The 14,102-nt window shown below is 37.1% G+C and overlaps 2 protein-coding genes across 8 annotated transcripts in view; both read right to left on the bottom strand.

The window, feature by feature from the left end:
- Positions 1-4,273: 4,273 nt before the first annotated feature.
- On the bottom strand, positions 4,274-5,026 carry LOC137709953 (uncharacterized). The gene has a single exon (XM_068448929.2). It carries the CDS (start codon positions 5,024-5,026, stop codon positions 4,274-4,276), a length of 753 nt encoding a protein of 250 aa, XP_068305030.2.
- A 3,625-nt stretch (positions 5,027-8,651) lies between these two features.
- The window catches only part of LOC137709954 (uncharacterized), a 10,605-nt gene continuing 5,154 nt past the window's right edge, over positions 8,652-14,102 (bottom strand). The window contains exons 1-13 of one of the 7 annotated variants that reach the window (XM_088695890.1): positions 13,599-13,736; positions 13,247-13,437; positions 12,120-12,413; positions 11,791-12,006; positions 11,601-11,693; positions 11,076-11,327; positions 10,913-10,972; positions 10,802-10,832; positions 10,394-10,455; positions 10,145-10,216; positions 9,371-9,442; positions 9,207-9,272; positions 8,652-9,117 (exon numbers count right to left, since the gene is read on the bottom strand). In XM_088695890.1, coding sequence (XP_088552016.1) covers positions 8,842-9,117; positions 9,207-9,272; positions 9,371-9,442; positions 10,145-10,216; positions 10,394-10,455; positions 10,802-10,832; positions 10,913-10,972; positions 11,076-11,327; positions 11,601-11,693; positions 11,791-12,006; positions 12,120-12,413; positions 13,247-13,339 — 1,587 coding nt within the window. In that variant the 5' untranslated portion in view covers positions 13,340-13,437; positions 13,599-13,736 and the 3' untranslated portion in view covers positions 8,652-8,841. The other 6 variants (XM_088695892.1, XM_088695895.1, XM_088695896.1 and 3 more) reach the window with 6 other exon arrangements.

Below are 14,102 nucleotides of genomic sequence, written 5' to 3'. Positions count from 1 at the left end.
TTCCAGAGGTCTCTTTACTAAGCTTTAAGCATCTTCCCAGGTTTAGTCCTCGTTTTTCTCCAAGAAATCAAAACCTCCACATCCTTTTCGGTTCTTTGATTAAGTGTAATATTGGGCTTCTCAAGTATCTTACAAATAAGCAACAAAAATGCGCTTCCTAGTTTCACATTGCCATTGTTTAACAAAGAACCCTAAAATATTTTCAAAGAAAGGCTTGAACCGGACAATGTAACATATGGTAACTGGTCTGATGAAACCTAAACTTCTGACACCAATTATAACCCAGGAATGCAATTATAACCCAGTAATGCAAGTTTCTACTAGATGAAACCTAAACTTATGACACCAAACATAAAAATAGCAACACCAAAGAATTTTAAAAGTAAATATATACGAAATACATGGGTTATATAGAAAATCAAGAAAGATACAATCTTGATGTAGAAAATCCAATTAGGTTTTCTATATTGATCTCTTAATGAGGTTTACAACGCACACTTATATACATGAGTGCATGCTAAAATAGGTAAGAATAAGTTGACTTACAAGAACAGAAACTAAATATTACAATGATACTTTCCTATACAGCTGCTATATGACCAAATCTTCATCCTTGATTCTTGCAATCTTTAACACTCCCCCTCAAGTTGGAGTGTATGTTGATTACACTCAACTTGCTAAGAAGACTTTCAAACTGGGAGGTACTCAGTGCCTTGGTGAATAAATCTGCCAATTGTTGTAGAGTTCGTTCATGAGCAGTTTGGACAACTCCTTCTTTTATCTTTTCTCGAACCAAATGACAATCGATTTCGATGTGTTTTGTCCTTTCATGGAACACGGGGTTGGATGCAATATGAAGTGCAGCTTGGTTATCACAAAACAAAATAACTGGTTGTGAGTGATCGACACATAAATCACTAAGCACATACTTCAACCAAGTTATCTCGTAACATGTAGACGCCATGGCTCTATATTCTGCCTCCGCTGTTGATCTCGCTACTGTGGTTTGTTTCTTTGTTTTCCAAGATATGAGTGAATCTCCAAGCATGATGCAATACGCCGAAACTGACCTTCTTGTGTCTTTGCATTTTGCCCAATCTGTGTCGCAATATGCTTTCAACTGAAGTGAGCTTGTTGAGTGAAGCATGATGCCTTGCCCTGGTGACCCTTTTATGTACCTCAAAACTTGGTGCGCTGCATCTAAATGCGGCAGTCTAGGCTTGTCCATGAATTGACTTAAAATGTGGACAGAGTAAACAAGATCTGGCCGTGTTATTGCCAAATAAATTAGACGTCCAACAAGTCTTCGATATGCAGATGGGTCTTCCAGTAACTCTCCATCTGTTTGTGTGAGTGTCAAGTTTTGATCCATGGGAAACCGTGCCAGCCTTGCTCCAAGAAAACCAGTATCCTTCAATATATCTAAGGCATACTTTCGTTGTGATAATGAGATACCTTGAGATGACCTTGCAACTTCAATGCCCATAAAATACTTCAATTTTCCTAGGTCTTTGAGTTTGAATTTGTTAGCCAAGAACTCCTTTGTCTTCTCAATAAATGGTAAATTGTTGCCTGCCAATATCACATCATCAACATACACTAGAATAGTAGTAAGGCTGGTACCTTTGGATCGGACGAACAAAGAATAATCCGCATTGGACTGGCGATAACCTGCAGCCTTGAGTGCAGAAGAAAGCTTAAGGAACCACTGTCTCGAAGCCTGTTTAAGCCCATAGAGAGACTTCTGAAGTTTGCATACTCGTGTCTCCCCCTTTCGTCCGTATCCAAGTGGAAGTCGCATGTAAAGATCCTCAAGTAAATCACCATGGAGGAAAGCATTATTGACGTCAAGTTGATACAAATGCCAACCTTTGGCAGCAGCAACAGCAAGCAATAATCGAACCGTGACTAATTTAGCAACAGGAGCAAATGTCTCGGTGTAATCGAGGCCCTCGACCTGTGTATAACCTTTGGCAACCAAGCGTGCTTTGTAGCGTTCCACTGAGCCATCGGGATTGAGTTTGACTTTGTAGACCCATTTGCAGCCGATGGGTTTCTTCCCAGGAGGAAGAGGTTGAAGGGTCCAGGTGTGGTTGGCTTCAAGAGCAGTAACCTCATCGCGCATGGCTTGGCATCATTTAGGATCCTGGATAGCCTGCAAGTAAGTGTGGGGCTCTTTGACAAGGGAAAGAGATGTGGTGAAGGCACAGTGAGTGGGAGACAAGCGAGCATAAGTTAAAGAGTGAGAAAAAGGGTGAGAGGTACTACCTTTATGTGAGCCAATGGTAGAGGCCGATGATTGGTGAGGACGAGAAGGCAGCGGGACACCAACATGAAATTGTTGAAGGTAAGAAGGTGGTCGAGTGATGCGGGAAGACGAACGTCGGGAGAGTTGGGGTGGTAGGGTTGGTGGTATGTCAGCTGGAGAAGGAATGGGGTTTGGAGGTAGAGGTATGGTAGCAGGTGTAGGTACAAGAGGGTCGAGAATGGTGTCTCTGGGAGAAGAAGGGTCGTCGACGATGGGAAGGGGAGGTGTGGTACTGGGTGGATCAAAAGAGAGATCATCCATGGGAGATAGATATGGTAAGGTTGGTTGAGGGTTGGTATCAGAGTGTTGTGCGGAAGAATGAGTAGAGGGAAATGTATGTTCACGAAAAAGTACATCACGTGAGACAAAAATTTGACGTGTGTTAAGATCATAGACTTTGCACCCTTTCTTGCCATAGGGGTAACCAAGAAATATGCATGGGGTAAACCTCGCATCAAATTTGGACGGATGATATGGGTGCGTGGATGCAAAACATAAACAGCCAAAAACTTTCAAATGGGAGTATTTAGGTGGTTTATGGAACAAAAGCTCGTGAGGTGTTTTACCATGCAAGACGATGGTGGGCGTACGATTGATGAGATAAGCTGCAGTGAGTATGGCTTCTCCCCAGAAATTGGTAAGTAAGTTTGCTTGAATAAGTAAGGCCCGGGCAACGTTGAGGAGGTGACGATGTTTACGTTCAGCCACTCCATTTTGTTGTGGAGTGGCAACACAAGTGGTTTGATGGATAATACCCTTGGTCGAGTAGAATGCAGCAAGATTAAATTTGGGACCATTGTCACTCCTAATGGTCTTCACTTTGTGAGAAAACTGGTTTTCAACGAGATTGATAAAACTTGTCAAATAATGTCTTGTGTCAGATTTGTGTTTCATTAAGTAAATCCAAGTGGAACGAGTGTAGTCATCAACAATTGTGAGGAAATAATGTGCTCCAGTGAGTGAAGCAACACGAAACCCCCCCCCCCCCCCCAAAATATCCATATGTAATAGTTCAAAAGGCTTACAAGTTGAAATTGAACTTAATGAAAACTGAGATCTTGTTTGTTTGGCTAGAGGACACACAAGACAATTATTCGAAACAAAAGAACCAATAATATTTTTAGGAAGCGAAGTATGATGAAGGGCTTTGTCAGAGAGATGCCCTAGGCGTTGATGCCAGAGTTGGGATGAAGCTTTTGTAACAGCATGACAAGTGGACAAGGTGGGTCTCCCGTTGGTGTCATCCAAGAAATATAGGCCTTCTCGCTCAGTCCCCGTCCCAATCATCTTCCCCGAACGAAGGTCCTGAATCACACAAAAGTAACTTAGAAAAATGGTGATGCACGAGGATTGATAGGCAAGTTTACTGATAGAGATGAGGTTGAGTTGGAACATGGGGACACAAAGGACATCATGTAAGATAAAATCTGGGGAAAACTGCATGGTTCCTATATGTGTCACAGTAGCATAAGAACCATCTGGTAGTTTTACGGTTTTATTTTTAACAGGCACAAAAGAGGTCAGCAAAGTGTGTGAGGAAATTATGTGGTCTGTGGCACCGCTATCCAAGATCCATGATGACTTCTGATCATGAGAAGTGAAAGAAAAAGCTTTATCTGAGAGATCATTTAGAGAGGAAATTTTACCAACGTTGTTTGCCTTGGCTTTATTGCCATTGAGCATGGTCAAGATCTGCTTGCATTGGTCAGGTGTAAAAAGGAAAGAATTTCCCAAATCTTGCCTTTCAAGGTTGCTTGAAACGTTATTTCCTCTCGGTCACTGCTGTTTAGAATGACTTCTTTGTTGCTCCGGATCTGTCCTTTTAAGCTTTCGACAATAATCTATCGTATGACCCTTCCATCCACAATAATCACACTTTAAATGGGCACGACAATCTTCAGAGGTGTGATTATCTTTGTTGCAACGAGTACATTTCATATCAGCACTCTTCTTGCTAGAATCTGGTCATTTTGCAGCAAAGGCAGCAGCTTCCTGAATTGGCGTTTTGCCTGTGGTGGTGTTGTGCTGCTTCTCATGTCGCAGCACAAGGGAGTATACTTTGTTGATGGGAGGAAGTGGATCCATCAACAGAATTTGATCCTTTACTGCACTGAATGTTTCATTAAGTCCCATAAGAAATTTAATTGCCTTTTGATTTTGCTGGAATGCCAACACATGTTGCAAAGTGTTGTAGTCGCAATCGGGTAGGCTAATCGCAGCATCTCTCTCATCCCACAACGCCTTGAGTTTGGTGAAGTAGGAACTTACGGTTATTGCTCCTTGGACACAATCATGAATTGCACTTTCAATATGGTATAATTGCATATTGTTTGTTTGAGAAAACCGTTCTTTCAAGTCTTCCCAAACTTGGTATGCAAGGTCATAGTAAATGACGCTTGATTGAAGTTCTGGTGATATTGAATTTACCAACCATGTTTTAACCAGGCTGTTACATCGATCCCACTGATGCAAGTTTGCTGCAGCAACCTTTTGTTTTGGTTTCTTGAAGGTTCCATCAACAAAACTAAGTTTGTTTTTGGCTTTCAATGCACCGATCATCGCCCTACTCCAAGTGTTGTATTTGTCTGGAGTGAGCGGCTGAGAAATGAGCATCATTCCCGGCTGATCGGAATGATGCAAGTAATAAGAGTGATTAACGTCAAACGTGGTTCCCTCTGTTGAACCAGAGGGCTTGAGTTTGTCATCGTTCTCTGCCATGATAGGCGGCTAGGGTTTGTTATTTTCTTTGGTCCCAAGATTAGTGCTCCGGTACCATGTAGAAAATCCAATTAGGTTTTCTATATTGATCTCTTAATGAGCTTTACAACGCACACTTATATACATGAGTGCATGCTAAAATAGGTAAGAATAAGTTGACTTACAAGAACAGAAACTAAATATTACAATGATACTTTCCTATACAGCTGCTATATGACCAAATCTTCATCCTTGATTCTTGCAATCTTTAACAGAGCTTTCCTTAACCAGCCGACCTTACTTCGTAACCTTAGCCTCCCTTTCTTTATAGTTCGACTAAGTGACTTCGTAACCTTAACGTACTTTCTTTCTCACTTTAGCATAGGCCTTCGCCACTTCAAACAGGTGCTTCGCCCCCCTCTTTTTTTTTTAGAAAGGACGGGGCTTAGGGTTTAGGGCAAAGAAAGCAAAGTTAAAATACCAAGAGCAAGATTATGCTATTAAATAAAAGAAAAGTGAGATCCATAGGAATATCTACAAATCCAATCCAAGAATGGATACCAAAACCCTAACTTTCTCAAAGAAATTTGGACAGAAAAATCATAGAAGGAAAGCAAGAGGAGAGATATACCCTAAACCCTATACCTGGCTCTGGCTGTAATTGCTGGTGATGAATGCTTGGGAGAGAAAAGCTTTTACCTTTCACTCGCTTTTGATTCCTGTAGCCACAATAGACATTCAGACTTCCTGCAAAAACCATTCTATTTCAAATAATCACATAATATCTTTGGCCTTGTCTTCTTAACCCGAAATCATATTCTTACAGGAAAAAAGAAACCCATGTTTGTTCCGGTCAGAATTTGCATTATTACTTGAGATAATCAAAGGAAAATCAAAATCTGTCTCCAACAAATTTTTCAATAAGCAATGAAATCAATTGTGTAATCTATGAGAACGCAATTAAATTAACAAAAAGAAATCAAGCATTAGACTGGTACAATTAGTAGATGTGAAAGGATAAATTAAATAATAATTAAATTATGTTTACCAATTAGAGGATAATCTGCATAGATATTAAGGGTACAAGTAGATAAAAAAGGATGGATGAAAAAAAGTGAGATATATATATATATATATATATATATATATATATATATATATATATATATATATATATATATATATCAAACCTTGTTTAAAATGACGGGTTTTAAAAGGGGCTTTGTCCCCCCCCTACGCTTTGCTCTCTGGGATTTGATGTGGGTTAACAAACTATCAGATAAATAGTATGAAAACATTATTTACAACAAAATAATATTATTCAAGTTAGAGAATTATAATGACTATAAATCAAAACTCCATTGATGCAATGCAACAGACAAAATTACGATGAATAATCAAGAAACTGTTATACCTGCTGAAAAGACACCTTGCACACAGAGCACAAAACCCAGAACACCAACAACCAAAAAGGGGAAATTTGTGATATTATTCAAGGTATTAGGCACTCCTGTTAAAAAATCATGTATTAAAAAACACAATTGAATATGAACGCAAATCTAATTATGAGTCATCAAAGCAAATAATTCATACACAATTGAAAAAGATGTATAAATGGGAAGAGAACAGAAATTGAAAATATGAATTAATAACCCGATGGATTATTTGATTTTCGGAGAAGAATTTTTTCCGAAATATCAGATCTTCACCAATCTTTATGGTTGATTTTGTTGAACTCTTTATTTGGCATAAATTGAAACCACACACTGAACTCAAAGAAGACAAAAAGTGATTCCCTTTCAATCATCCAATTGTATATTGATGATATGTGTCATATCCCGGCCTAGGGTCCACCACATCCTGAGCCCCCTCCATCACCGTAGCACGATATTATCCGCTTTTGGCCCCGACTACGCCTTCATGGTTTTGTTTCTGGGAACTCACATGAGAACTTCCCAGTGGGTCACCCATTATGGGAGTGCTTTCCCGCGCTACTCGCTTAACGTCGAAGTTCTAATGAACTTTGAAGCCAGTGAGCTCTCAAAAGGCCTCGTGCTAGGTAGGGATGAGAATATACATATAAGGATCACTCCCCTGGGCGATGTGGGATCTTACAATCCACCCCCCTTAGGGGCCCGACGTCCTCGTCAGCACACCACGGCCAGGGTTAGACTCTGATACCAAATTGTCACATCCCGGTGCGGGGTCCACCACATCTTGGGCCCGCTCCACCACCGTAGCACGATATTGTCCGCTTTGGGCCCTGACTACGCCCTCACAGTTTTGTTTCTGGGAACTCACACGAGAACTTCCCAGTGGATCACCTATCATAGGAGTGCTCTCGCGCCCCCTGGATGTCATCATAGTACTTTAACCTTATTTTAGTTTTGAGTGAAAATTTACCAGAAAAAAAAATTAAAAAAGAATACATAAAAACAGTTAAATTAATAGTGCCCTATAAGTCAGAGCACTTACGCCATGAATAGTGCAATGCTACACCATCAAATTAACCATTTCATCTGGTAAAGTCTCCGGCTTCGCAACAAAACCCTACAAACACAAAAATTATAACCGCGATTCACACAGAGAGAGGGGTGGGTGTATGGACGTGAGGTAAAGGGGCTTTCTTGGCATTTCTGAATGCTTCACCAAACTGGTCTTCTCTCTTTATTTATATAGTTAGATGACAATTTTAAAAAGAAATTGAATAAAAATATATATATATATTAAAAAAAAAAGGGAAAAGGGCAAAGGTAAAAGTAGGAAGTGGGAGAGAAAAAGTGAAGGAGTAAAACTATGATTACATGTGGGTAAGGGAAGGAAAAAAGTAAAAAAAAAAAATTGTTTGTGCAAAATTACTTTAATGCCCATATTTTTTCTATTCAAACATTTTCTTTTAGCTATGTATAATAGGATATAATAGTAATTTTATTCATTAATGTAGTTGGATAATCAATTAAGAATTCTTATCTATATCAAAAAACCAAAGAAAATTTGGCTTCAAATTAAAGTCAAACAAATTCAATTTAATATTCGTTTAAATTAAATCATTATGAGACTAATTCTTTTTATTTATTGTATTTATTTTTAATCTATATTGTTTATATTGTAATTTACCTATTAAATATATATATATATATATATTTTTTTTTTATTAATATTAATATTTATTTTATTACTATTATGATGTTATATTAATTTTAACTAGCATCTGGGCACACACAAAGTGTGAGAAAATTTTTTTATTTTTGTTTTTGAAATAGAAGGGGAGAGGAAGAGAGTAATAGAGAATGTGGGAGTGAAAAGTTTTTTTTTTAATTTTTTTTATTTTAATTAGAGATATGTTAGGACAGTAGACGAAAAAAGCTCATCTATCACGGTGAATGCCCGTGATAAATTACAATCCACCACGGACACTATGCCCGTTGGTATTCTAGATGTGATAAAAAGTCTTAGTTTTTACCACAGGATATGCCCGTTGTTAAATGCAATATAACCACGGATTGTAACCGTGGTAGATTGAGATCTAACACCACGTACTATGATCGTTGTCGATTACTAATTGACCACAGCTAATGCCCGTTATAAATTATTTTCCAAAATTAAAAAAAAAATTATTTAACAAATATATATTACCAAAAAAAAATAACTACATAAAAAATACTTGATAATATTATAACATAAAAAATACTTGAGTTTCCAAATGAATACATAAACAACAGAAGTCATAAAGTAGTATCCATGTAGTGCCTAATGAATACATAAACAATGGAAGTCATAAAGTACTATCCATGTAGTGCCAAAGTACCATTTTCTAGTCTAAGTACGAACTAAAATTACTCTCCAACTCGGACGTACTTCGATGGCCACGCAATTGTACTAGATATAGCATTCTCCAGGACACGAAATTCACTTGTAGGGCGGTACAAAGATACATTCTCCACTCTGACAACAGTTACCCAAACCTTCCAGCAATCAGGACCAAGCACCATGTGATGAACTTTCGCCTCAAGATTTGTTGATTCTATTTCTCCAGTTGCAACAACTTGTCCATTTCTGAGCCAATTTAGTAACTTGCATGAAGACCCTCGTAAAATACCAACAGGTTGTAACTAGCATAAAGAAATCAAATAAGAACATCAATTTTAAATGATTAAGTTATCAAATTATTTAACAATTATTATTGAGCGTGTGTTACTACCTGAGAAGTGGCTTTAGAACCTTCTTTTCTCTTTATGCTGTCTCTTTCTATGTTTGGACTACTTCTCTGTGACAACCAAACATGGAAGACACAAAATTCGATCAGTTTATATCAAAATCTCATAAGTTTCATAAACTAACTAGTTAGTACTTGTTCTCGTATACCTGGGAACTAGCATTGGAAGCTTGTCTAGAAGCATCGTCAGCTTCTCGTGCACTTCTTCTATCACATTGTATCTAATAACAAAACAAAAACAATCTAATTATCAACATCTGCTATGTCCTAGTATATCTGTACATAGAAATGGCCTCACAAAATAAAAATAATCTAATTAACTAATAACAAAACAGAAATTTGCTCTGTCGCCAATGGAGCCACAAAGAAGGAAATTGGCCGAGCAAAAGAATACATAGTGAAACAACTGGGATTAGAGAATGATCAGTTGGTGGAGATGGGAACAATACATGCTGGGGACTTTATGGTGAGAAGTTTTTCATTTTCATTTAATTCTGATTTGAAGAAAAAAAACAACCATACACATACATCTTACAGAGTCACAAACATGCGTACATCTTACAAAAAATATCAATTTTCCTAAGAAGAGATCCAGAAAAAGGTAGAGAAATTCGTGAAAAATGTTTTCATTCAATAATAGTCTAGTTATACACAGGAATGACTTCACAATTTGCCCGAACATAACCTTCATCTTCATCACCTGCACAATCATCAAGTTTGTAAGCATCCTCGTCAAACTTTCCCAAGTCATAAGCTCTACTTGGTTTCCCAAGTCATAAGCTCTACTTGGTTTATAAACATCTAATGGGGCATATGACATGTACTAACTCTTTGAGACAATCAAACATAGAAGAAGCTAAGTTTGGTTTACTTATATAAAAAATATAAATTCCACCATGCTATACTTGGGATCATATATGTACCTGAGAACTAGCTTTTGAAGAGTGTCTAGAACGATTGTTAGCCTCTAGTGCACTTTTCTTATTACATTGTAACTGATAAAAAGATAAATGCAAATAATCAAAATCAAATGAAACAACTGATAACAAGATAGATGCAAATAAACTATTAGCTGCATAGACTAACTAAGCCCGAAAGTGAACATGTTCACTATTTTCTTTCTATCTAATGATGAAGACATCGAGATAAGTTAAACAAAATCAGTTTCATACCTGGGGAGATGATCTGGAAACCTGGTAACTGGAATTGGGAACCTGTTTTACACCATTCTTAGACCTGGTTTGGTACTGAGGTGATTCTAAAAAAAGCTGGTATCAAAAAAAGCTGGGAGCTGTTTTTGTGTTTGGTAAACATTCAGCTTCAGCTTTTTTTTCACAGTTTTGGGTGAAAAAAGCCAAAAACAAGAAGCTGCAAAACCCAGCTTTGAAAAATCGGCTTTTTTTCACATCTGTTTTACATAAAAGTTTACCAAACACTATAATATTGTTTTTTTTTTTCAAAAGCACTTTTACAAAAAAGTTTACCAAACACTCTGCTGCTTTATTTCACAGCCGCTTATTCTCACAGCACAGCAGAATCAACTTTTTTTCAAAGCACAGCAATACCAAACCAACCCTTAGTTCTTTGGAGATCTATACTGCTTCCCTGCGACTAGTGAATACGTAAGAAATAGAAGTTGATCAGTTTCAGATTCAACAAAATACCAATATTTACTAATGAAACATTTTTACCTGAGGCCTATTTGTGGAGACTTGAATTGCATCATTGGTATTAGTTTCTTTACCATTTCCCTACAGAGATATGATTAGAAGTTAGAATATATTTCCCTGCAGCTATATGCCGTAAATCTTTTATCATTTTTATAAGCATATACAACGTTGCATATATAATTACCTCATTTTGTTGTTTAGCCAACACAAGATCAAACACTTCCCGCAATTTTCCTTCGACGTTTTGTAGTCGGTCTCTAAGCTCTCGATTACTCATGCTGGCATATGTTTGGGCATCATATCTAGAAGGTGTAACCCCATAACCACCTCCTCGAGGTCGACCTCGATGTTCAGGTCCAAGTGCTTGTGATAAGAGATCATCTTTTATAGAACCATTGTCTGTTGTTGGCATTTCATTAGCCAACTTAATGTCATCCTATACATTTAAAAATCATTTGCAAGATTAAAAGAAAAATGAATAAAAAATAACACGAGGATAATTTCAAACTGAAGCTTCATACCATTTTCTTTAACACTATCTCATTTACAGGTTGACCATTTTTTCTTGTACGAGCAGCTATCCAAAGATTGACTCTATTTAAATCCTCCTCAGGTGTGCCTTTGTTCTCTATTAATTAATCCATAATTTAAACTCGGTATAAGTGTGTTGTCACTGAAATGAAATTAAAAGATATACAAATGTTCATACCAGCTCGTCCTCCAAGCGTGCATATCCTTTACGACTCATCACATGAGGGAGAGTATGGAATGATTTCAACTTTTTGAACTTCTCACTAATTGCCTAACAAGAAAAATAGATAACAAGAAACTTCATTTAACCAACATCCATGCATTGAAAACCTAATCAATAATTTAAAATTTAATACAAACAAGCTTACAGCAAACTCAGGAGAGCATCGATGTTTAACAAATTTGTCCCAATCAGCTTGTTTCTCAACATTATCAGGCTTCAAGAGTTGCATTTGTTCCATTGCATCAGGACCATCATGAAGGGATCTTATTTGTTTTGTCAATGTGGCTTGGTATGTACGCCAACACCCAGACATTTGTATTAATATTATCTTCTTACGACAAGGTGCCAAATTGTATTTTTGCTGCATTAACCATGAATCTTTATTAACATAAAAAAGATATTGATTTTTTATATGTATTATAGAAGAACAAAATAGTTAGGAAATAAGAGCACAGCTTCAGTTATAAATTTTACCTTCATAGCAGCCCATAATTTATCTTTCAAAATTGTAGGAACCTCATCCCAACTTGCGTAAGTTACTGGTATTAGTTGTCTTGCAAGGATCCCTGCCGACGAACTCAAACTCGCTGATCCCGCACCAAAATGTTGTCCTTTGTCATTGAATTGAACACCAATTTGTTTGGCCTTTAACACAGCATTATAATCCAACATTGTTGGACCTCTTCCCTTTCTCTTTTTTGCTTCATTCACATCATCACTTGAGTGCATCTCGTCACTGTCTGGCAAACCTTCAAAATCCATAGACACCTAAAAATTGAAACCAAATTCGTAGAGAGATTAACAAAGGAATGTTTTCTGTCCTAGAAGAAAAAACGAAGTTAAAGAGAAAGATTTCGCTGGGTAACCAAATGCAACTACAAGACCACTCAATTCATACCAAATTTATAGAGAGAGATCAGTGAATAATCTTTTGCATCCTAGTAAAAAAAAAAACAACGTGAAGAGAAGGATTGAGGGGATAACCAAATATAACTGCACGCGACTAGTGGGAACTTTGAACGGCAGTTTCTTTGCTTCTTGGGTTTTTAATTAAGTTTTCTTTCCAATAAAAAATATATTAACTTTTATTATGATAATTATTTTACAATTATATCATCATTGGGACTCTGTTATAGCCATAAAATTAAAAGTTTATTGGGACTCTGATTAGGGGTGGGCATGGGTTGGGACTCTCTTATACATCATTTTTAATAAGGTTACAGCCGCTGCACTGCAATGCACAGCAGCAGCACATATTACACTCACAGAAGCTGTCTTCAAGAATTGAGGATGCACTGCAGCAACACATATTAGGGGAGTATTGAAGCATAGATTGTGCCCAGCAACACATATTAACATTATTATCCAAATCCAAAATAACATCCAAATCCAATCCAAATTAACATCTCCAAGACATCCAATGCAAAGTCCAAATCCAAAATAACCCAAAAGAAAAATTAGTGAATAAACCCTTTCAAAACTTAAAGAAAATTGCGGTAATCTATCCATGGTTCCTAACCGAGTGCAAATTATACAGTAATTGGTAATTAACTTACAATAAAAATTGTTTAGGGTATGATACTTATAGATATTTGAATTACCTTGTGGCTTCGAAATGGATTGGTCAGAACTAGATGTCGCATCTTACCATCCTGACTTTTGTTGGTATGGTGCCACATTAAGTCTTTGGCCATGTCATCATCTTTATTCGCTTAAATCTTGGTATAATAGGAAAGTAGCGCAACACCTTTGCAGAAACTCCTTTGTAAATGTGATTATTACGTTTACCAACCTGCCAACGTGAAGAACCGCACTTTGGACATGTCTCAAGTTGTTCAAAGTCTTTCCAAAATAAGCAGCAATCATTTACACATGCATCTATTTTCTCGAACCCTAAATCAAACACCTTAAGTAACTTCTTTGTTGAATTCATTGAATTCGGAAGTGTATTACCTTCTGGAAATATGTCTTTTAGGGCTTGGAGGAGCTCGTCAAAAAACTTATCTGTTGCACCATTTGAAGCTTTAATCTTGTATAAAACTACAGTTGCTAACAACTTTGTGTACTTCGTACAACCTTCATATAAAGGAGCTTCAGCTTCTTCAACCTTTTCTTTGAAATTCTCATCTCCAATTAGCAAATTTGCTTTTCCAGTTCCATCATCTTCAGCCAAGACATCCCTATACATTTGATATGTTTCTGTTATGTTGGCATAGTCATGTTGTTGAAGAATAGGTTCTTGTTCACCATGGAACACCCAAGTAGTATATGAAGGATCTATTCCATTCATAACCAAGTGTTCATACACAATCGCAGGTTGTTGAAAACATTGGTTTTGACATATTATACATGGGCAAATGATCTTATCTCGATTTCCTCCATATTCTTTAGCTACTTGTACAAACTTTTGTGCACCCTCTCTATATTCTGTTGTTGGTCTGTATTATAAATAAATCT

Source organism: Pyrus communis, chromosome 6 (assembly GCF_041283825.1).
Source record: "Pyrus communis isolate YQ-2024b chromosome 6, ASM4128382v1, whole genome shotgun sequence".
NCBI classification, from domain to species: domain Eukaryota; kingdom Viridiplantae; phylum Streptophyta; class Magnoliopsida; order Rosales; family Rosaceae; genus Pyrus; species Pyrus communis.
This window is presented reverse-complemented; position numbering and strand designations above follow the sequence as displayed.